The sequence below is a fragment of the Nuphar pumila genome, chromosome 16, assembly GCF_984573655.1.
Source record: "Nuphar pumila chromosome 16, dmNupPumi1.hap1.1, whole genome shotgun sequence".
In the NCBI taxonomy this organism is placed as follows: Eukaryota; Viridiplantae; Streptophyta; class Magnoliopsida; order Nymphaeales; family Nymphaeaceae; genus Nuphar; species Nuphar pumila.
In genome coordinates, this window is record NC_143264.1 from 6,978,344 (window position 1) to 7,003,637 (window position 25,294).

Sequence of the window (25,294 nt, forward strand, 5' to 3'; positions counted from 1 at the left end):
GATCCAACGAGGTACAGTCAATGGGGTAGGGTTAATCAAAATCCCAACCATCCAATGTAAAGTTCATTTTCAATGCTGGTTATCTAGTTGTAAAAGTGTCCTCATAGGCTTGTGTTTTCGCGTCTCTTTAAAATTGCAGTCATGGTAATATCTTGGTTAATTCAATCGAGACTAGCACCTAATCACGCAGATTATCTATAAAGAAAAGTAAAAAGACTTGAACCAAACCTGAACCTGAACCAATCCCGAACCCGAACCCAAACCCGAACCCAAACCCGAACCATTTACATCCACATTGAGGATCCCAAGCATTCAAGGATATCATGGTCACTCAAGTTCTCAGAAGCACATAATTCATTGCTCTAACATTTCACCCACAAGACCCTACCACTCCAAACCATCCCTACCTGACAAGCATATCAGACCCACTTGGGTGGGTCCATGTCAGGTTCAGGTCAGACCCAACCCATTGACAGACCACACAATCCCACCCTCCAGTAAAACCCTCCCAGGGATGCAATAGTCATTTTTTAAACTCTTAAGGGCAAAAGGGTGACATAATACATACCCCCAAAGCTTCACTCAAGAAAGGGCACTCTAGTAATTCTCCAAAACACCCTGGCATTGATCCACTGAAACCCCATCATTCTTTCCCGAAAACGCCCTCTAACAAATTCGTAATGCCTATTGTGGTCCCAATGTGTTCACCCTCCTCCACAACCCTTTAAGAACCCCAAGCAAACTGATCCAGTCACTCCCCAACAAGCCTGCTCCGGCTGCCGGGAAATTCTTCCGGCCAAAATTCCGTCCACCAACCGAACTCACATTCTTCGTTCTCAGGCCGATCCCCCCGAGTCGACGCCACTTGATGACAAAATGCCGGCGGAGTTCACCCCCTCTCCGGCGAGCTTCGGGTGCAGACCCGCCGGAAAACGGCCCGGTCCGACGCCCCAGCAGGCGATCCATGAGCTCCGGCAGCGGACGGTCTCCTGCCTGAACAAGCTCTCCGACCGAGACACCTTCCGTCTCGCCTCGGCCGAGCTCGACTCGCTCGCCCGGTCCCTCACCCCCGACCTCTTCTCCCCCTTCCTCTCGTGCCTCTCCGACACCGACTCGGAGCAGAAGGCGCCGGTCCGGAGAGAGTGCGTGCGCCTCCTCGCGACAATGGCCGAGTCACACGGCGACGCGCTCGCCGGGTTCGTCCCGAAGATGGTCGCCGGCGTCGCCCGGCGGCTCAAGGACGCCGACTCGGGCGTCCGGTCCGCCTGCGCCGACGCAGTCCGGGCGATGACGGAGCGGGTGACTCGGGTTCCCGTATCGGTGATCCTCAAGCCGCTGCTCGACTCGCTCGGGGAGCAGGGCGCCGGCGTGCAGGCAGGCTCGGCCATGTGTCTCGTATCGGCCATCGAGGGATCGCCCGATCCGGACCCGGCCTACCTGCAGAGGATGGTGCCGAGGGTGGTGAAGCTGCTGGGGAGCCAGAGCTTCAAGGCGAGGGCCGCCCTCCTGTCGGTGGCGGCCGCAATCATCTCTGCCGGGGCGGCGGAGAGCCGAGCGGTGCTGGCCGTGCTCGTGCCGGCGGTGGCGGAGTGCCTGAAGAGCAGCGACTGGGCGACGAGGAAGGCCGCGGCGGATGCGATCTGGCATCTCTCCGCCCTCGAGGGCGAGGCGGCCGCCGGGTTCCGGTCGCGGTGCGTCGACTCGCTTGAGTCTTGCCGATTCGACAAGGTTGGGATGAATCTGAGTCTTGCGATAGATTTACCGCATTTTGGTTCGCATTCTTCTTTTCCGAGTCTTTTTGGATAATCGGGGATCTGGGGATGGTGGGTTTATTGATATTGATTCGTTGAGGGATCGATCGATATTTCAGGATTTTGTGATCTTTTGAGATCGAATGTTTTTGATGTTTTGGTAAAGTTGGAATGTCGATTTTGACGGAGAAGAGCTCAATGGACCGTGATTTTGATGATCTACAGTGTTTCTGCATCTGGGTATGCTTTTCTAAGTCGACATTCTTCGGGCAATGCAATCATGTGGTCTTTTCGGTTAATTGGGATATTGATGTGGTTCAGTTGTTGATGAGTTCGATTCCCAATTTCCCGATTTGATTTTGCGTAGAGTTCGAGTAGATCGTGGTTTTGATGGTTGGGATGTCTAGATCCACCATTTATGTAAAAAAGTGGGATAAATCAGGAAATCACATGCAGAATGCGATTTCCCAACCAATTTTTTGGACAAGTCTGTGCGTGCAAAAGGTTTCCCGACTTATCCCACTTTTTTTTTTTGAATAATTTGGTGTTTGGAAAAAAGTTTTTTGAAATTGGGGTTTCTTATGATTTTATTTTCCAGTGGAATGCGATTTTGATCCTTGAGAGTTATTCTTATGGTGAAAATGCTTTTGGGCAATTGTAAATTTTCAGTTGCTGATTCTTGATGAGTTCAATTCTTATTCTCCAGTTGGATTTTGCATCTGCACTATTCTGTTTTTTTTTTTTGCTATTTGGGAAATTGGGATATTGATTTTGATGTGTTGGATAAGTTTGGAAATTGATTTTGACGTGTGAAAGTTCGAGTAGTGTGATTTGATGGTTAGAGCGTTCGGGAAATTTTGGTTTTCTTTTTCAAGTTTGGATTTTTTTGGGTTTTTTGTGTAACTCAGATCTTGATTACCTAACGTTAGATCTTAGTGGTGTCGCTTCAGCTTTTTCTTATTGATTTTTCATTGTGGTCTTTTTATGGATTGCTTTTCCTTTGCTTCTATCTTATAATCTGCTGGTGATTGATGAAATTCAATTCATGATCTCCAATTTCTGCATTTTTTTCTAAAGAGTTTTAATTCAATTGGGATAGGTCATATCCATGCTTCTTGGTGCTTTGAGTTGTCATTGTCTTCTCCTTTAGAAATAGAATCATTGACTTCTTGATATCCCCATTTATTGGTTTTCTGTTGATATCGTGAATCCAATTATCTGTTCATTTTCTCATTTAATTTGTATGTATTTTAACCGAGATCTCAGCCATTGCAGAAGGCAATTGCAACTCACTTCATCTTAAGCATGTGAGCATGCGTGCATGCATACACATGGGCGTTTTTATTGGTTTTCTGCTGATATCGTGAATCCAATTATCTGTTCATTTTCTCATTTAATTTGTATGTATTTTAACCGAGATCTCAGCCAATTGCAACTCACTTCATCTTAGCATGTGAGCATGCGTGCATGCATACACATGAGCGTTTTTGTGCATGTACTCATGATTACACCACTATGTGTGCATGTGTGTGTATGTTCCACACGCTTGTGTGTGTGTGTGTGTGTGTGTGTGTGTGTGTGTGTGTGTGTGTGTGTGTGTGCATAATTCAAAGTTTAATTCAGGCTTCAATTCCACCATATACAAGTTAAAACTTGACGAGTGTTCTGATTATTTTTGGGTTGCAGTTCTCTTTTCCTTTTTTTCCTAATATTGAAATATGTATTTTTCATTGTTGTGATCAGGTGAAGCACGTTAGAGATTCAGTAAATCAGGCATTGGATGCATATAAGAATGTCCCAAGCGAGTCCGAGGAAATTTATCCGTTGAAAGGTACTGCTATCGGTTGAAGATGGAGTTTTTGGTTTGAATGGATTTGATGGGACCAATTTTTTTCCTTCACTTTTTCTGTTGTGGTCCTGCATGACTGGTCGTGATTGGCATCATCAAGGTGTCCCCTTTGTTAGTAAGTAATACAATTTAAATTATGTTGGCAACTGGAAAGTGGAAACTAATGAACGGGGAATTGCATGTGGGGTAGAAATGCAAATTCCAATTCTCAAGTAAAATTTCTATTTTACTGTCCATATTTTTATCTCAAAAGTTAGTGTTTCTTTTGAAATGAAGAGTTACGCCAGCTTGCTTATGAACTAGTGAGGAGCATAGGTTTCAAATCCTACAAGGGGATAGCCCTCAGCTTGCTTATGAACTAGTGAAAATATAATGCATTTTCCTAAAAATGTTCACGTCCTTTATTGTTATGCACTTATGAATTCTGTATAGCTATGACTTACCTCTTGTTAGTTGAATGCCTTTTAGGCTCTGTTTGGGAGCAGTAGTGCTGCCAGAACACTGCGTTGGGAATAAAATTGGCAGCCCCAATACATTTGACCATTAACAAGAGGTTGCAAGGCTCCCAAACAGAGCCTTAATGGATTTCACATCTAATTTCATCTTTCGTTTCCCTTATTTTCTGCAAATGTTGTCTTCTATCATCTCCTCATATAAATGAACATATGTTGATTCAGGGAACATAAGTGGAAGAAAATCAGCCCTTGATGCCAAACATATTAATAACACTGCATCCAATTCTCCATTTCTGAGAAGAAAGGAATTCTCAAGGAGTCAATCACCTCCAGATGCTGCATCTGCTACTGGAACAAAGAAAAAGAGTGCAATGAATGGCAATAGATCAAGCCCTGGATTTGGTAAAATTGATCGAAGTAAAGTATCTGATTGGAAGATAGAGATTGCAGTACCTCTAGCTCTACCTTTTAAAGTTGTCAGTGAGGATGGTCTTGAGGGAGATGGAAGTGGGGGTAAAGTGAGGATTTCTGATAAAGATGCAACATCCAAAAATCACAGTGTTCTGAGCAATGCACACTCCAAGCTGTTTGATGGAAATGGTGAAGAGAGGACTCACAAGATTTGTGGGAGGTCTGCTTCTCGTGTAGTTCCCTTGCATGAAAATGAGAGCTCTGTCTCTACTGTCTTAGTAAGCAATGTTGTTGAGTCACTTGACAGGGACAATGCTGAAAATGATCTTTCTCTGATACGGAAACAGCTGTTGCAGATTGAAAACCAGCAAACTAGCTTGTTAGATCTTCTTCAGGTACATCTTTCACAAATTTAATGGTCGGGTTTTCTCCCTTTTTGCGATTGTAACGAAATTGTGTTATCATCGGATGCTCATTTGCTATTCATGTTCTCACCTTGGGTCATATACAAGTAGACTGTGTTCCTCCACCCTTGGCACATGGGGTTTTTCTACATTGTTCCTGATACTGTAGTTGCAAGTCAGCTGATCGTATTTTGTTGTTATCTTTCTTGAATACTTGCATTATCATCAGATCGACTACTAATCCAATTCATCATTTAGTCTAAATCTGTGAAAATTCAAGTATGCAAAGTGCAAACCTTGCTTGCAAGTCCTTGCACATACTTCATGTTCCTATATTTCCTTCTGATTAAGCATAGACTAGCTACAATATTATCAGCTTCCCTGATCTTGCTCTTTCGTTTTAGATGTTCATCGGGAGCTCACAAAATGGTATGCGTTCTCTGGAATCTAGAGTTCATGGTCTTGAGATGGCCCTGGATGAGATCTCACATGACTTGGCTGTATCAACTGGGAGGGTCCAAAGTATTGACACCATTGGAAACAGATGTTGCATATTGCCTGGCACTGAGTTCCTGAGCTCAAAGTTTTGGAGGAAAGCAGAAGGAAGATATACATCAGGCAGGTTCTCTGTGTCTGGCACTACATCATCCGGTGGCATGTATAGCACGGGGAATAAGGAAAGCGTCGAGTCATCTAAGTGGGAGAACAGGCGGTTCAGAGGTGTCCAGGGTGGGCTTATGGTCAATCCCTTGGCAGAGGTTCACCCTTCAGGAGCTGTGGAGGTGATACATAATGAAATCCAGAAGCAAGGAGTCTCAATTGCAGATAGCATGAATGAAGGTTCTTCCATCACAGTCATGTCATAATCCAATGTGGCCAACAGGTGATTCATCCTTGACATGCTAACAGTTTTTACAATCAATTCCAAATTTCCAATGGAAGATCAAGATCAAATTTTCAACATCAGTATGCGTCTCATGGGTCCTTCACAATTTTTTTAACATTCTGCTCAGACCTCATCCTAGACATGATCTAGGTTGGACCCAGCAAATCAAGATTGTCCAGTACTGCTGAGAGAAATTGATGTTGAAGTTTTCATTTATACTGCATTAATAATTCATGGTTACTTGATTCTGATATTTAGCTGCATCATCTCTCAGGTTGTCTACATGACTGGTGAAATGCAACTGGCAGCTGCAATACGAGTAGAAATTCTGATGCCCCATATCGATCTGTCAGTAGTGCGTGGACCTACTTGAGTAAAGTTCTAGTCAGAAGAATTCCATGATAGACGAGGTCACTGCATTACTCTACCCCTTTGCTTATTAGCATTCTTTGTTTGTAGAACTCAGCCACAAGGTATTCATCCCATATCAAGTATGGAAGGTGTACAGTAAAATGAATCGTTTTTCTTAGCTATCTCCCTGCAGCAATGGAAACAAAAAAAGAAACAAAAAAAGGGGGAACATGTTTGGGCATTGTAACTTAGTTCTGGATCATGTCTAGAAAATCGGCTTCATTTCCCACAGAAGCAAATGATTGAGCCCTCAGAATATCAAATTCGCAGAGTTGTTATAACATTATAAACAAAGCAGTGAGGAGGGTGGTTGAGAATGAATTCAAGTGCTTTCTTGAAATAGATTCTTTCCTTCTTCTCTTTAGTGCCTTAGTTTATGAAACTACTAAATAATATTCTGTAGTCAAATGCAAAATGCAGAACTTATGGGAAGTATTGGTGATAATAATTACTGATCATACAACAGTTGTATATAATATAATATGGCAATTAATTATAATTAAATAGAGTTTGGTGGAAAGCTTTGATAAAGACGTGTCTAGATGTGAATGCCCTCTTAAAAAATGAAACTTAGTAATGCAACGACAAATTTCTGCCATCTAAGCAAAACAATTTGATGGTAATGCTAACAGTAAGGAAAGATCCATATCTATTTTGCAACGAGTTTTGTGACCGCTGTTTCCATTTAATTTTGAAGGTTGTGCATTCTCTTTTAACTTCCCTTTTGTTGTTGAGAAGGCATTCTCTTTTAACGGTTTTTTTTTCTTTTGTTAGATAATTTACATGTGGGCACATAGTGTGTGGAAAATTTACGTATAGATGAATTAGGTTTTAAATATTTAAGGTAAATGCCTGACTTTTTAAGAAATCACTTAGTTGATGGTCTGAGTTACTTTCTGTTCATCCAACTCTAGTTAACTCATAAAATGACAGATTTAATCCTTTCTTTGGGCAAATAGCTTTGGAGAAAATGAAGATGGTGATTTAGTTTTGCCAGAAGTTTAGCACATGGAGACACTGGAAGGCATTTGGTTATGGATAGGGATAGTCATATTGTACCAACGGGGGCTCCTCTTGTCTGGTAGGAGCAGCTAGTGTACGTCACCTTGCGTTGGGACATTGCAGGTTCAAAACCTAATGGTATAGTTGTATAACTGGTAGGGGTCTGCCTAACCACAGCTTGCCTTCCAAAAAAACAGGTATAGTCATATTGTACTACCAACCTCTTTCATCCACACCCGTACAGAGAGAGAGAGCAAATAATGAATATTAGAGGCTAAACACAATCGGTATTTTCAGTAAAAGAGTTTTTTTGTTTAAATATTTGAAACTTGAGTCTGTTAACCATAAATCACTGTATGTTAGACGCTTATATGTAAGTTATCCTGTTTTATTTTTTCTGTATGGTGCCTCTGTAATTTGGCCATAAAGGAGAGTGAATTGGTCATTGTCTCCTGTTATCAAAATGAGTTTGTTGTGGGGTCATTTTCATTACCCGACATATAGGCAGCAAAAAACTTTTTCCTATCGAGGGAAAAAAAAAATCAAATTTTAGGGGTCGTTTGATTGATGATGACTGTGACCTGTCCCATGGATTAATCAGACATGGTACTCACATTTCAGGGATGGGTGTATGCATTTTGTCCCTGAAATAAGGGATGCAAAAGTTGGATAATAGGGTTCTGACTTTTGCTGTCTGGACAAAGTCGTCCTTCAGGTGGCATCCATCCTATGATGCAAATGCATCTTTAGGGGGCGTTTGATTGCACGGACAACAATGTGTCTCATGAGCCTGACTCAAATGGTAGATGCATGGGACGCCTGGAACATTGCATTCCACACGTCTAACTGGACACCTTTTAGGTGTTCTGCAATGTTTCCCTTCCCCTTAGAGCAGTGGTGTTCGGAATACCTAGGGCAAAAACCCCAAAAAAAAATGACTTGAGTGGAACATTGGGACAAAAACTCGGCTTAGTCAGGTCAACTTTGTGCCCAACCAGCAATGTCCAAACAGGACTGTTCTACACAGTTCTGGCTACGCAATTAAAATGGACATTGGCTTTAAGTGTATAGGGAGGCCTTGGTTAGAGGTTAGGGATGGTTTTGCTGATGTAGAATTACTAGAGCTGAAATCTGATCCAGTTTCAATCTAAAATCCCTGCCAACTCATAGACTCTAAGAGATTATATACTTAATCCCTATGTCAGAAAGATATAGTATGGCCTGGCATGTGACATGAGTTCCAATTTTTTTTTTCAAAAATATGACATGATGACACAGATTTTTATTTTTTAGTCAATAAAACCCTTTTTGATGTTGCCTTCTTTGGATAGGCAAGCTGGCTTTCTTTGAAGTTTTAATATACAAAAAATGTAGTTTTTATTGGAATATTATTAAAAATATTAGTAATCATTAAAATGGTAAAATAATACATGTTCATATCCATGTTGGTGTCAGCACGTCATTGCATGTCCAGTCATGTCACTATGGACACAAGCCAAAATGGCATGTGCCTGTGACCTAGCTTAATCCATCCCTTAAGTTAACTCTTTGTTAGTTCATGGTGACTCATAGTGACAAATATAGCGAGATTTATGAAAATCTCATGAAGATATCGCAAGAAATTACCTAAAAGTTAAAAACAGAAATTTCTCATAATTTGTTTGTCGGAAACATAAATATCACATTTTAAATATGAAATATGTTTTTATTGGCTATTTTTCATAAAAAACAGTGTGTTTTATATTTTTAATTTTTATATTTTAAATTTATTTTTTATTGCTGAGATTTTGCCAAATAATGTGAGATTTACAAACATAAAAATATTTTTCATGAGTTTTTGGCTGCCGAGATTTTGCCGTTCTTTATTTTTGTCACTATGCTTGTGGAGACCTACATATGTTCTCTTTCACACGAAGTTCATTATTATATTTTGCTTGCTCATGAATTTGTTTGTTTTACATGGCTATTCCTTTTAGTCTTAAAATCCAATACCTTTAAGTGTTTTTGAAATTTTGAGATAACTGTGGTGAAGTAAATTGATTCCCTTAAAAAGATTTTTCCAAGTGATGGTCACAAAGAAGTGACTAGTCATAGTTTCTCTACCATCCTTGTGTCGCTGTTGATTGAAATGTTTATGGGACCCATGTTTTACTTCTTTGGTTCAAATATAAGGGGTTTAAGAAACTGCACAAATGTAGGCTTTTCAATGGCTACAAGGCTTCTCTCATTTGGTAGGGGCAAGTAATGAATGTCACCAAAATAATGGGATGTCACAAGTTAGAAACTCACTGGAGGCATCACTTGCTACAAGGTCGAAGCTAGGTGTAAAGAAGAACTCAAGGGTTTCCTAATTAGAATCCTATGGGTCGATGATTTTGTGGAGAGGGTTTTCCTTGGCTTAGCAAAAAAAAAAAGTATTTAAACTTACCACCTTTAGGCCCTGTTTTGAAACTAGCAGTTGGGATGCGAGTTAATGCAATTGTTAAAACCCTACCTTGGTAGTGGTTGTTTGGAATTTGAGATTCGAAGTGAGGTCCTCTTTCCTTTGTATTTACATTAAAGAATGGAATTGCTAGCTACCAAAGAGGTAGTAATTAGATTCATCAGAAAATTGGCTCTAAGGCCCAAATGTCAAGTCCCTTGAGGGCTTTAGCCTCTAAACCAACTCTTCACATTTTAAATTCAAAGAGTTTTTCAAAGATGTTCAATGTGAAACTAAGCACTTTTCATAAAATGGTTTTTTTTCTCCAAAATGCATCATAAAAAAATTAGGCAAAGAAAGTGTTATTTTGTCAAAGATCTTGGTTAAAAAAGGTTATAATTTTGAGCCAAATAATACCTTGGTCCAAATAATTTTGTCAAAGTCAATTCTTTCTTCAACTTCTATGTTCAATATTTTGTAGATAGATTCATCCTAAGACTTAAGCAAAAAGGAGAAAAAAGATCAGCAACAGAGATATTTTTTAAGGTTGGTTGCTTGCTTTTGTTAACCCCCTCCCTATTCATTTTTGAACTACGGGGAGGGGTAATATAATAAATTGCATGGGTCAAAAAAATAGGCAACAGATGTTTCATCTCTGATTCACCAACCATACTGGAGATTGAAAACTCCCTTACAATCACCCAGGAGGAAAATCAGAGATGGTGAAGGCCCTGGTACTACGACTAGGTTTATCTTACTAATACCTACCTTCTTTGGTATTAAACTGAAGTCGCAACTTGAAAGTTTATTCACAAAGTGCTTAGGTGTCCTCATTTAGTGCCATATATACTACACATTTTTTTGTTTTCTTCAAAGGCAAGCTTGGGTTAGGCAGACCCTCACCAGTTACACAACATACCATTGGGTTTTGAACTTGGAACATCACCGGACATGATGACCTGCACTAACAGCTCTATACCACACACACGACACCATTTTTTTTAACAGAAAAGCCTTATCGAGGAAGATAAGTTCATAATTGATGATGGGGAATGGTGAAGATTGAAATGGAGAACAAACCATTAATGGGGGACAAAAACATCAAAAACACATGGAAACATTAGTAGAGATTATCCCCAAGAGAATGAAAAGAGCCTAGCCTCTTCTCGCCAATCCAAGAGATATCAAGGTTGGGCCAAACCAACATAGCAATAAAGTACACATCAGCTTGGATAGCTAGGTTAGCCCAGATCAGATTTGCTAGCTTTCCCGGAAACAAACACTTATTTTGTTCCTCCCAAACCCTCCACTATCGACCACCTCCATACTTCTTTTTTTTTTGAAAGGCAAGCTATGGTTAGGAAGACCCTTACCCATTATTATTCAACGTACCACTGGGGTTTGAACCTGCAATGTCCCACGAGGAGACGTGCACTGACAGCTCCTACCAACCAGGCAGAGCGGAACAATCTCCCTCCCCACCCCTCCCCCCCCCCCCACGAACATGTGGGTGCGTGTTTGGGGGTCCGAATGAGCACCACGTTGGCACTCATTCGGCTGTTCGGGTGTGTACGGAGGAATATCTCGGGTTCCAAGGTATTCTTCCGTACAGGACAGCCGAATGAGCGCCAACGCGACACTCATTCGGACCCCAAACATGCACCCTGCGTGTTCCAGGGGGAACATACAACCTGCTCTCAACAATGATAGATATGTATGGCCAAGCCCTCTTAAGCAGCCATTGAAAAGCTGAGCAAAACCAAAGCAGATGACATTCCGACTCAGTCTCAGTCTCTCACATTGGGCATCTGCTTGCAAAATTAATACCCATTCACCGAAGTCGATCTTGCGTATTGATTCACGTGGCCACAACTCCATTCCAACCTCCATGGAAGCCCTGTAGCAAGAGGCCACTGAGAAAGTCCCTTCTTAGAAATGGACCATTTGACATTAGGAGAGGTGTCATCCCTTGATAAAAAAATAAGAGGTCTCAAATGCATTGATCAAACCTTTTCATAGCCGTGATCCCCTCTTCCAACATGGCTTAGAGACCCAATATGTATGATCACCTTATATTTGGTTTTCAGAAACTTTAAAAATTGAAAGTTCCTCCGTGCACAAGCACCACCATCATTTGGAGAGGAAGGTGATGCAGGAGCGGAGCAGAAGACTTAGGTCCATAAGGATTCATTTAGATCTAATTTATATTTTCGATTTTTTTATCATTTGAATTTTTTTATATTTGGATGGTTATTTGGTTCATTTGTAATAGATATTGAATAATGTATTTGATTCAATATCTAAATTTTATTAGATTATGATAAGTTTATCTTTTAAGATGGTTATCAAATTAAGAAGTCTATTTGAATTAGAATTAGGAAATCTCATCTAAAGCTATGTAGATGATTGATTAGAGTTGAATGATTAATTATTATTATTATTTTTGTTGAATTTATGCAATTTCTTTCAATATTTTCTCTCATTTTTTGTGAGCAAGAGTAGTGTAACATAGTTTTTCTCCGCTCCTGCTTCAGAAGGCAATGTTGAGCCTTGACAATCTCTTAATACCACGACCACCCCCTTTACATCGAGCATAAGACTTGGTTCCAATTGATTAAGACTTTCATTTAAACTTAGGCATACCCCAACCAGCTATACAACTATACCATTGGGATTCCAACTTGCAATGTCCCAACACAAGGCGACGTGCACTAACTGCTTCAAGTGGAGCCTTCGTTGGTACCAATTGATTAAGACTGGACAAGAATAATTTGAAGATGTGAACCAATCTAATCTCCACATTTTTTGGCATATAAAACAAAGTCAAATTATGCATAAGAAGGCAATTGATCACATTAATATATCACCACCAGTTGTACATTGGGTTTTGAACTTGCAACGTCTCAATACAAGGTGACGTGCACTAATAGACCCTACGTAACCCCTGTGGTAGACTTGAAAATTTTAATATACCACTAAGTTTTAATTTTCAAGATAGCGAAAGTTCAAGGGCTCACAATTCATGAAATTAATGATTGTTTAAAAATGACCCAAAACATATACATATATGTGCAATGAAGCCCATAAAACATTAAGTTTTAATTTTAAATATGGTGAAAAATCAATGGTTCGCAATTCATGAAGATAAGGATGGCTAGAAAATGACCCAAAAATATGAATATATGTTCAATGAAGTGCATCATAAAGGTTATTTATGTGTTGTTCCAAGTACATGGCAAAGCTTATTTGACAAAAAGTTGTTTCTTGGTCCTCTTATATGCATGTGTGGAATCCTATACATGCTCAATGAAGTGCGTTATAAAGATTGTTTGTGTTTTATCAAGTACACCACACATTTATTTCACAAAATGGTTTAAAATCCTTAAATCTTACACTTTTGTTACCACATCTCTCTCTCTCTCTCTCTATATATATATATATATATATATATATATATATATATATATACACCGGACCCTATCCATGCCCGACCCATCCCAATCCAAGTTTCTTTTCTTGACGTGGGACCTCCTTACATCTTGATGCCTGTCCTAACGAACTGAGCAATCCCTCGGGTGCTTGAGCTAAGTTCTTTTAAGGTTTTTTTTTTTTGTCTTTTTAACAGATAATGCAGCAAGCTTAATCTTTTGATTAAAGCTCGGCTTGTTTTGCAATTTGCTATTTGATCTAAAAATTTACATCTTGTTTTTTTTTTTTGGCACCATGTAATTGTAGGTAAAAGTTTTGGAAGTCACCGATCTAATATGATGGATGGTGTTGGACATATGGATTGGGTTCAACCCATTGGGTGACCCGGTTTGACATTAAATGCTTAGTGGGTTAGTAAGCATAATAGTGACGGGCATATAATGCCATAAGGGAGGAGGTTACATGAATGTGGATTCCACGTTCAGTGTACCTCCTCTCTCTCCTCCACTATATAAAGGGGTAGCTGGCTGCAATGGATGATAACTAACCATTGTCATATAGTAACAACCTTAGCCTAACTCATATTCGGTTTATTGGGTTCAAGGTCCTGCCCACCGTCGACCTAAGGTTTTGGCTCATCGTGGGCATTTACCGGCTGAGGAGAACGCCAAACACCCACACTCGCACACCATTTCTGTGTTTGATTCTTTTGATACGCCAACATTGGGTTATGGGCCCACTACCATGCATTCTGCTGTGCATGGGTGCGTGTAGGGCCTTTCGGCATTTTTTGCTACAACTATCATCGTGGGGTAAGGTAAGTCACAAGTTGATAGTGTTTGTCGATGTGGGGAGACTGTAACAGATTGAGCCTGTCGTCGTGGCTTATTTGTATTCAGCAAAGAGTCGATTGAATTTTGATGGGTGACAACGCATCATGGCAGGCTCGATCCATTTTTTTGTTGTTTGTTGGTCACCAGAATGACTTTTAAAAGACAGTGGATGACCGACGATTTCGCCGGTGGCACTAAATGTAGTTAGTCAATTGCAGGTCACCAGGTTGCAGGTAATCGGCCGATCATCATCGTGGGGCGATGTGGTTCATCGGTTACCAGCTGATCATGGCCAACAATCCAGTGAAACACTGGTAAAAAAAAAACCCTTTTACCCTTCTTCTCAGTTTACCTCTGGCGTTGGGTAATGGGATTCTTTATCGTCGGTGAACGGCGATGGCGAAGTCATCGTGAGGCGATAGACATTGGTAGGCGGCGATGGTCACCGTGGGGAAACAAACATCCCTAGCGGCAGATCAAATTAAAAAAAAAGGTTTACCTTCACCGGGGTGTCACCAGGATTGTCACCTAGAGCGTCGGCGCAAACATCACAAGGGGGGGGGGGGGGAGGGGGTTGCCGGATTGTCGGCATTCGTCCAGCGACATAAGGCATCCAGGGTTTGAAAACCCCCTTTTTTTGCTCCTTCAATTGTCGGGGTCGATGAAGATGTCATCGCGGATCATCGTTGGGGGGGGGGGGGGGGGGTCACCGAATTGTCGGCGATGTGTGGCAACCAAAACCAGGGTTTTGAAAACCCTATTTTCTTTAGAGATTAGGCTAGGATTTTGGTCAATAGAGGTTCCACTGGAGGTCGGTGACGTTGCCGTTGCTGAACAGTAGGTCGCTGGTGACCTCTGGTTGCCGCTTAGGTGACGTGGGTCACTGATTATAGCTCTCTGGCGATGTGGGTCGCTGATAGGTCATTCTGTTTCTGAGAAACTGAATGCATTTTGGTTTCTCAGAAATCGAATGCAACCTTTAGTTGTTGGATACCAGATCGGGTTTAGCATTCTGACCTGGTGACAGACCCGATCCAAACCCATTTTGGGTGGATCGGGTCTGCTATTTCCACTGGATCAGACCCAGACCCATAACGGTTCCGAGTATGGGTCTCATCCAAAAAGATTGGGTCCATTTCAAATCGAATCCGACCCGGGTACAATTTGGATCGGGTTAGACCCAGATCTAGTTTGAATCAGGTCAGAACCAAATCTTATTTGGATCGGGTCAGACCCGGTTCTTATTGGGGTTCGGTCGATGAGCGAATCTGACTTGGTTGGATCAAAACCAGACTCATTTGGTTTCGGGTCTGGTATGATCCGATTGAACCGAGTTAAGATCCAAAATTATTTGGACCAGGTTATGATCCGGACCCATCTGGTATTTGGGTCTTGATATAATTCAAAAGTCTCGAATCTAGTTTGGATTGGGTCAGACCCAAATCCTCTTCGGATCTTGTCAGACCCAGATCTTATTTGGATCCATAATAGGGTCCAAATACTGTTTACACCTTAACCGGATAAAAAACTGATAAAACCCTTTTCTGGACCGATTCAGAGCTATTTTTTATCGGTTCCTTTCAATTTTTCACTGATTCTGAGATATAGAGACCTTGTTTTCATGAATCTATAAAAATACATGCATTTTCTCATTCAGTCATAGGATTTTTATGAGCTTTTGTTCATGTTATGCACTAGTTCATCAGGTTCAGAACCTTAGATAACCGGTTCATGGCCGGTTCAGTGTGTCTTTAAACCGGTTCCAACTTGAGGTCTCCGAGTTTTACCTTTATGAGCTTGCTTTTATTATTTTTTATACTTTATAAAGTGTTTATTCTAAGGAATGCATGACTTATGCATGTTAATTCATATGTTTTATATTGGTTAAGTTATGCATAATATTTTAGGCATGAATTATGACTAAATTCATGATATTTTATTATCAAAATTAGTTTATGCATATAAGTGAAAGCATGAACTGGCATTTTGACGATATAAAGTATATTTTGTCATGAATATACATACATTAAAATGTGTGCATGAGCATGCTCCATAATACAAATATATTTTTGGTAAAAGATCTTGATTGACCGATTCATGTTATCACCAAAGTGATCTGAGTTGTGTTGATTGTGATTTTTTTGGACCGTATTAAGATTCGTTATTATGATTATGTGTAAATTTATGAAACATCGATTCTACCCAAAGGTAGGTCGTTGTGTTTTAAATTCAGACAAGGTGTTATAGTAGATGTGTATTCCAGCCCATAAATCATGTTTGTACCCAAAGGTACAGTGCTGAATTGCCTTTGATTATATGATCTGTTAGTTTCACCAACTGAAGTCAATTCTTTGAGAATTGAAGAGACGAAGCAACTATGAGTATTGTCGTTTCCACCAAAGTAGAACGATAATAGCTCAACTATGCTTGTCTCAGAAAAGGTAAAAATAAAGGGTCTCACTTTTACATTTTATCATGAATCTCATATGAGAAATAATAGTAATATCTTTTCATTTTTGTTTCTTGTTGTATCAGGTTTCTTCCTTATCGATGGTTCTAGTAATATCTCTCTTTTAGACGAATCATTTTTTTTTATTGGAAAGAAATTATGTTATTCACTTTGGGCTATATAGATCTAGATCTAGCCCTTAGAATTGATGAAACTTTTGCTCTTATAGAGCAGAGTACAATCGATCAAAATGATGCCTTTGAGAAGTGTGAGTGCTCGAACAGACTTAGCCTGTTGCTTTTGCAATCTCGAGTGACTAAGAATATTCGAGGCACTATTTCTCATTGTAAGATAGTGATGAAATATTTGGGAGCTATTGAGGCTCTATTTGTCACTTCTAATAAGGCAAGAGCCAATACCCTCATGTCCAAATTAGTGTTTATGAAATATTTCAGGGACAATCACATCCGACAACACATTCTGGAAATAAGAAATATTGCGACTCAACTAAATGACATGAAGTTCGCCATCTCTGACTCCTTGGTCGATATGATCTTAACCTCATTACCTACTAAGTATGGACCCTTCAAAATCTTCTACAACACACATAATGATGAGCGATCTTTTAATGACCTCTTGGCAAGTGTGTTGAAGAAGAGGAAAGATTGAATGATGAGAAGGTGCCAAGTGCACATATGACCTCTCATAAGAATAAACAGAGGTCGAGGCCAAAGAAAATCTTCTTCAAGAAGAAGAATCAGAAGAAAGCCGTTGGAGAGCTCAAACTCTCAGGTGAAAGCTAAATCCCAGTTAGGAGGCTCTTTTATAAAGTGTTTCTTCTGCAAGAAGAAGTGGCATAAGAAGATGTATTGTTTGAAGTATAAGAAGTGACTCAAAAATAAAGGTAATGAGTCATTTGTTTTTCATGAGTGCAATTTAATTTATATTCCATTGTATAGTTAGTGGATTGATTCTGATGCCACGGTACACATTGCCAACTCTTTGCAGGCATTTCTGAACAAGAGGGAACCAAGAGTATGAAAGAAACATATTTTTAGGAAATAGGATGCGTTCGCTTGTCAAAAACATTGGGACCTGTAGAATTATGTTGGAGTCGAGATTCATATTGGATTTGGTCGATACATTCTATATTTCATCCTATAGTCGGAACTTGATTTCAATTTCAAAAACTTGATAAGTTTGGCTTTATATTTAAATTTGAAAATTCCAAGCTTATTATTATGAAAAATTCAATGAATATAGGTTTTGCATATATGTGTGATGGCTTGTATCAATTAAGAATCGAATTCTAAATTCGAGAATCGCACTCCATTGAGAACATAATGATTGACAATAAACGTGACGTAAAAGATGGTCAATCCTATCTGCTTTGGCATAGAAGGTTAGGACATATCTCGAAAGAGAGAGTCCAAAGACTCGTGAAAGAGAAAATCCTTAGATTCATTGATTTCACGAATATAGAGTCATGTGTCGACTGCATAAACGCTAAGCAGTCCAACACATATAAGAAAGATGCTAAACACAATAATGAAAAGTTAGAGATAGTACATACGGATATTTGTGGCCCTTTTTCACTGTGTTATATGGGTAAAATGTATTTTGTCACGTTTATAGACGATTACTCATGGTATATGTAGCTCTACTTACTATTTAAAACGTCAGAAGTCTTTCAGGATTTTAAGGACTTTAAAAAAGAAGTAGAAAAATAAATCGATGAAGTTATTAAGGTTGTCAGGTCTGATAGAGGTGGCAAATATTTTGGTCGCTTTACTGAGATGGGACAAAAAGAAGGGCCATTAGCGCAGTTTTTAAAAGAGAAAGGCATAGTACCTCAATATATCATGCCTGATAGTGCTTACCAGAATGATGTAGCGGAAAAAAGAAATTGTATGCTTAAAAAAATGATTCGATCGATGTTGAATCACTCAAACTCTCCATTGACTTTGTGAGGTGAAGCTCTTAGGACAACAATGCATATTTTGAATAAGGTTTCTACGAAGGTTGTTCAGAAAACTCCTTATGAGTTATGGATAGGTAGGAAACCTTTTTTGTCATATATGCGCATATGGGGATGTCTGGCAGAAGCTAAATTATATAACCCACATATAAAAGTCTTTGATCCTAGGACGACTACTAAATTTTTTATTGGTTATTCAGAAAGGTTAAAGGGCTTTAGGTTTTATTGTTTATCTCATACACTACAGATAGTGGAAACAGATAAAGCGAGATTTCTGAAAAGTGGTTTTGCTGGGATAGATGCGTCTTAAAATATTGATTTTGAGAAAATGCAAGATTTAGGTTTTACACCTGCTAAGGATAAAGACTCGATTTTTCTTATCATTGTCCCTTTGAATAATGTAAGAGAAAGTCCGATCAATGAACATAAATGCCGACTAGATCTAGTTGTTGATGAGGATATACAACAACAATAACAACAACAATAACAACAACAACGGGATACAAAGGCTTATTTTGAACCACCTGTAGCACATGTATGGAGGTTCATGAGAATCAAAAAATCTACTATCCATCTGAACTATGTGGTATATTTGCAAGAGTCTAATAATTTCATAGACATTGATGATGATCCCTTCACATTTGTAGAAGCCATTGAAAGTGAAAAATCAAGATCAATGCCATGAAAGAAGAGCTTAACTCTATGACAAACAACTAAGTATAGGATCTTGTACCTCAACCTGATGGAGTCAGACCTGTTGGTTGTAAATAGTTCTATAAAACCAAAACAGACTCTAAAGGTCATGTGGAGAGATACAAGGCTAGGCTTGTTGCAAAAAGTTTCATACATATAGAGTGCATTGATTATAATGAGACTTTTTCTCCTGTCTCAACTAAAGAATCATTGAAGATAATCATGACCCTCATAACTCATTTTGATTTAGAGTTACATCAGATAAATGTGAAAACTGTCTTATTGAATGAGGATCTAGAAGATGAGGTATACATGCAACTACCTTCTGGTTTCAGTTTGCAAATTGAAGAAGTCAATTTATGGACTTAAATAGGCCTCTCGCTAGTGGTATAAGAAGTTCAATAAGGTAATTATGAACTTTGGATTAACTGCAAGCATTATTGATAAATGCATTTACATAAAGACTAGTGGGAGTAAGCTCATATTTTTAGTTTTATATGTTGACAATATTCTTCTTGCAACTAATGATTTGAGTCTATTAAATAAAAACAAAAGATTTTATTTTCTCTCATTTTGATATGAAGGACATGGGTGAGGCCACATATGTCCTTGAAATCGAGATCCGTCATGACAAAACTAAGGGTGTCCTTGGCTCTCTTAGAAATCTTATATCCTTATGGTTCTGAAAAGATATAGGATAGAGAATTGTTCTCCTAGTTTGGCACCTATAGTGAAAGGGAATAAGTTGAGCTTAAAAGACTGTCCTCAGGATGATATTGCGAAGGCTCAGATGACAATTGTCTCATATACTTCGATAGTTAGGAGTTTACAGTATGCGCAGACTTGCACTCGACCTGATATAACATTTGTTATGAGAATGCTTGGTAGATATCAATCAAATCTAGACATTGCGTACTGGAAGGCGACGAAGAAGGCCATGCACTATTTACAAGAAACAAAAGACTATATGTTGACCTACAGGAAAGCTGACCACCTAGAGGTCGTTGGATACTCTGATGCAGATTTAGGAGGGTGTATTGACAGCAGAAAAACCACTACTGGATACATTTTCAAACTAGCTAGTGGTGTTATCTCATAGAGAAGTGGAAAACAGTCTGCCACTGTTGCTTATACCATAGAGGCAGAATTTATTGCTCTATACGAGAATTCATCATAGGCTATTGGGATAAGAAACTTCATTATAGGTCTTGATATTGTGAACTCCATTGAGATACCACTAAAGATCTTTTGTGATAATGAAGCAACAGTCATTTTCAAATAACAACAAGAGTTCAACCCTGTGTCGACACATAAAGTTAAAATACTTTATTGTTAAAGAAAGGACTGAGAATCATCTGGTATGTATTGATACAATTGAGAAAAAAGAAATGACTGTGAATCCATTTACTAAAGGGCTAGCACCGGGATTGTATTCCCAGCATGTAAGGAGAATGAGTCTTTTTTATTCCTTCTGATGTATGATAATACATTATATGTGATCACATTTGTGAAAATCAATTGATTCTCTATGACTTTGTATATTATTGATTTTGCATAAAGGATCTCTCATATGGGTTATAGATAATAACAAAATAATAATATTAAAAGGCCAATATAATAGGTAAGAGTCCAACCTATTCATAAAGGTAATTTCAAATATGCTAAAGAATTGAAGGTGAATTATAATGTAGTACATGAAAATATGACATTTCATAAAGGAGTGTTCATCTTTATGACTCATATGATTCATTCCTATGATAAAGTGTAGCATGTGAACCTACATGAAGAATTAAATCGAGATAACATTATAAATCTTGATTTAGTGTACTTTTAATGTCAATGAATCAAGTGGGAGAATGTTGGACATATGGATCGGGTCCAACCCATTGGGTGACTCAGTTTGACATTAAAAGCTTAGTGGGTTAGTGGAACTGATAGTGGAGGGCAATTAATGCCACAAGGGAGGAGGTTACGTAAATGTGGATTGTCCACATTCACTGTACCTCCTCTCCCTCCTCCACAATATAAAGGGGTGGCTGACTGCAATGGATAATGAGTGACCATTGCCATACAGTAACAACCTTAGCCTAACTCACATTCGGTTTATTGGGTTTAGGGTCCTGTTCATCATCGACCTAAGGCCTGAGCTCATCGTGGGCGTCGACTGGCGGAGGAGAATGCCAAGCACCTGCACTCGCACACCATGGTGCCTTCGGGTACATGTTTCTGTGTTTAATTCTGTAGATACGCCAACAGATGGCCCTTTGACAAAGGTTGGCATAGAAGTTGCTAAACGAAGAGCTTATGCAATTGAGGGGATGATCACTAAACGGATTAATCCTAGTCTTAAAAAAGTGAGATAACATACTTGTTCATATTATGTGCCAACATGTAATCTTCTCATTTACCCCAGTTTCTATCAAGCAGTCAAACATCTACAATAGATTGTATATCTTAAGAACGATATCTTCAAACAGTTAAACAATAAGACTGGAAAAAACAAAGAAACTTAAAAACCAAGGGATATAGACAATTTTGTGTACACTTTACTAAGATCTTGTAAGAAAATAAGGCTCTTTTAAATGAGAATTGGTTTATTTTTTGTAAATCTTACAGGAAAAATAAGGCATCCAAACAAAGTCTATTATTTTCAACAACTACCATAGATTGTACATAACCTCACAAAGTTTGGTGACTATAATGATAAAGAGACATTCTGAAGAGGAAACAATGAAAGGCAACACTCCCATCCATTCCAGTATTTAGAATCATCTTAACCAAAGTATATAAGGCTTCATTTCACCATCCATGCAGTGTCAATTAGCATAAAAAAAGGACTACCACGTTATCATTGTTTCCATCTACCTATGTGACCAACCTTTACACATTCATTTTCAGGTATATCAGTTGTAAGTTAACTCGTTGAAACTTGAAGCTTCTGTTCCTATGTGACACGAATTCTTCTAAAAGGTCATCTTACTCAGGCGGGTGCAAGAAGTCCATTTCTATCCAAAAGTAGATTTGGTTAACCCTAATCAAGTTCATTTTTATCTATATTATATATAAATACATAAATACACATATTGTTAACTTAAACTGTTTAAAATTATATATATATATATATACCTGCACTCCCGCACCCAAGGTTTTTTAAAGTGCTGCATCGTCATCCACACCCATACATGCACCTGCACCCACATCCATGTGACATAGTTCTGTTCATGTCATCCTAGAATAGTGAAATTTCGGGTTGCCAATCATACTTTTTTGCTGCTTTGAAGATTAAGCAGATATGTGATGTGTTATATGAAAGTCGTCCATGACGACTAATATGTATGAAACGCCAAATAAACAACAATACATGTGAGCCAAGAATGTGTGCACAGTATGGTAGCAGGGAATGTGGGAAGCAGCAGCATCATGAGTCAGAAATCTCAGTTGTTCATGGTGAGTGCTTGAAAAATGCAAATGATTGAAAACTTGATTCCCAAAAGAAGAAAATGTTGTGAGCATGTCCAACTACATATTCCAGAGTATACAACCACAATCCCGTAGATAGACTAATGTCAGGTGATCCTTGCACATTATATCTTGGATCAAATGATGAAACTATTTTTTAAATATATTGACATATGAGTTTTCATTTTTTGTTATAATAACAGAATACCAACATCTCATGACTAATGTTCTAATAATGTTCAAAATAAAGTAATACAAACAATACAATTTTTAAGGACTTAACGTTGACAATCAGTGTGCAAGCAACTGGTCGAATGACTTTTACATCCAGCACATTGACAAATCTTGGCATTTTATCACGTAGATATGCAAAACACTAAAATCGAATCTTCGGGCACAAACTAATTCAGTGAGGAAAAAGAAAAATCAGTGCAGTCTCCTCCTCAGTCAGCACCACCTGCCATTCCCCCTCCAAATCCACCACCCTTTCCACCTCTGAAACCACCACTGGATCTTCCTCCTACACCTCCACCACCACTGGATCTTCCTCCTACTCGATCACTCAAACCACCACCAAAACCATCGGAGCATCTACCAATCCCACCTAGGCCACCACAAGACCCACCTCCAAAACCCACCACCTAGCCCACTGCCATAGCTGCCTCCAAATCCACCACGACCTAACCTGCCACCATGACCACCTTCAAACCCACCACCTAGCCCAACATCATGATCAGAGTTGGTTGTCGAGAAAGCGAAAGTGAAAAGCAGGAAGTGAGGAGCTTTCAAAATTTTAGGAAGGGAGAAGCGTAAGGCGACCTATAAGCGAATCAGGAATCGTCTCGAAAGAGACTTAGGAAGCAAATCAAAAGCTACTTAGAAAGCGAAAAAAAAAAAGTATGCTTTCTAATTTTTTTTTGTGCTTTTCAGCACGTTTTGAAAGTGCAGCGTTTCACGCTTCCAAAATGCGCTTCTGGAGAATGTGTTTCCCAACTCCCTATTACGCTTCTGGTAACTGTGATTATAACCTCCTCCAAACCCACCTAGTCTGGTACCAATTTTGCGCACTCCTTGGACCTGACCCAAATGCCTAATATCATAAGCAAATAAGGAAGTATACTGCAAGATATAAATGAGATCTACGCCTAGGTTCGAATCCCTCTACCACATGGTGCTTAAGAGATATCTGGTAGGAGTCTGCCTAACCTCATCTTGCCTCTAAAAAAAAAAGATTTAAATGAGACCTAAGTCCAAAATTAGACCTACACTTCAAAATGTGAATCTGGATCTAGATCTAAATATAAATCTAATGTCTGGTCATGGTTGACAGGCCAATATCCACCCGTTTGCTTCCTTGACTCCCAAGTCCCAAACCAAAGAAGATTTTTGCTATTTGTCCTTTTGGAGGCCACACAAACCATTGGCTGAAACTTTGCGTTAAAGCTTTATCTCTATCTAATTGACCGTACTGCCGACATAACTAATCATGAGTCATGAATATTAGGGTATTGTAATTTGTAACACATTCAATGGACAGTATGAGATGATTTCTTCTTTTTTCTTTTTTTTTTTTTTTTGCCTAAAATGCCCACGTGACTTTCTAATATTTAAGGATATAAACGGTTTGGATTTGGATCAGATACGACCACTACCATATTTGACCAATCGGATGTTGTTAAACGGATTCAATTGGCTCACATCATATTCACTTTTTTGTATGTAAACGGATTCGGATGTCCTTCAGATTTGGCATATATGATAAACTATTATTATGGGATATATTTTTAGCTTACCAAAAGCAACTAATCGTCAGATATATGATAAAATCTGATTCATTTGGCATCCAATAGGTAATCCGTTGGTTCAGGTTAAATGTTTTAAGGTGCACAAAGTTTCAAAATGAGCAAGGATATATTTGTCATTTTCAAAAAAGAAAGTCCGAGCCCCATATCTCTTGACTAGAGTGCTTGCCTTGGATGTAAGGCTGGGAAGCGAGACGAGCAGTTCTGCTAGATTCAAAATTGGCTGGTTGAGCTGAGCTATAAGCTATAAGCTAGTTGGTTTAGGTATTTGAGTCGGTACAAACAGGTGAAGGTCTGACAGCTAGTTTTATATATATATATATATAATAGATATATTATGTATCATTTATTTTTAAAATATTAAAAAAACACTTAAATTGTGTTTTTTAAAAAACTAATCAGCTTGTAAAGCTTAGCTTGGCTTGTGACAAGCTCGCAGCCACCCCAAAGCAAGGGTTTATCAATGAGCCCATGTGAATGTCTTCACACATTTGCCAATGACTTCATGCATATATTTGTGAAAGTTCTTATGTGATTTTAGTAAAAAAGGATGTCTTGATTGGGCTTCTTATGTGATTTTAGTAAAAAAGGATGTCTTCATATTTTGAAGATCATGCTATATTTGTGGAGTTCCTACTGACTATGCCCATTATGTGAAGGAGGTTGACAAATTTTAGTAGCCTCCACAAATCATAGTTGCGAACATCCTATTATATTTGTGAAGGTCCCCAAGACTGTGCCCCTTATGCATTTTTTTTATAAAAAGAGGTTTGTATAAAGACATTCACAACAATGAGTTGCAAATATTGTACTGCTTTTGTAGAGGTCTTCTTGTTCATGCATTTTTTTTATAAAAAGAAGTTTGCACATTTTTGGGGACATTTACAATAATGAGTTGAGAACATGATGCTATATTTGTTAAGGATTTTTTTTTTTATAAAAGAAGGTTTACACATTTTAAGAACATTCACAACAATGAGTTGTCAACATGGTAGATGTTTAAAATAAAAAAATTGGACTTGCGGCAGATTTTATCAAATTGGTAAACATTTCTAGATGC

General features: G+C 38.9%; 1 protein-coding gene across 1 annotated transcript; it reads left to right on the forward strand.

The window, feature by feature from the left end:
* Positions 1–858: 858 nt before the first annotated feature.
* Positions 859–6,507, forward strand: LOC149812808 (TORTIFOLIA1-like protein 4). The gene is made up of 5 exons (XM_089990782.1): positions 859–1,728; positions 3,495–3,582; positions 4,278–4,861; positions 5,275–5,753; positions 6,031–6,507. The coding sequence occupies exons 1-4, from the start codon at positions 877–879 to the stop codon at positions 5,734–5,736; spliced, it is 1,986 nt and encodes a 661-aa protein (XP_089846908.1). The 5' UTR covers positions 859–876; the 3' UTR covers positions 5,737–5,753; positions 6,031–6,507.
* Positions 6,508–25,294: the final 18,787 nt, after the last annotated feature.

Bases quoted from the DNA above. Each gene is read 5' to 3' on its own strand.
- LOC149812808 (XM_089990782.1), top strand. From the start codon at position 877: ATGCCGGCGGAGTTCACCCCCTCTCCGGCGAGCTTCGGGTGCAGACCC. The intron at 1,729-3,494 runs GTTGGGATGAAT...TGTTGTGATCAG, and splicing joins AGTCTTGCCGATTCGACAAG to GTGAAGCACGTTAGAGATTC. The intron at 3,583-4,277 runs GTACTGCTATCG...ATGTTGATTCAG, and splicing joins GGAAATTTATCCGTTGAAAG to GGAACATAAGTGGAAGAAAA.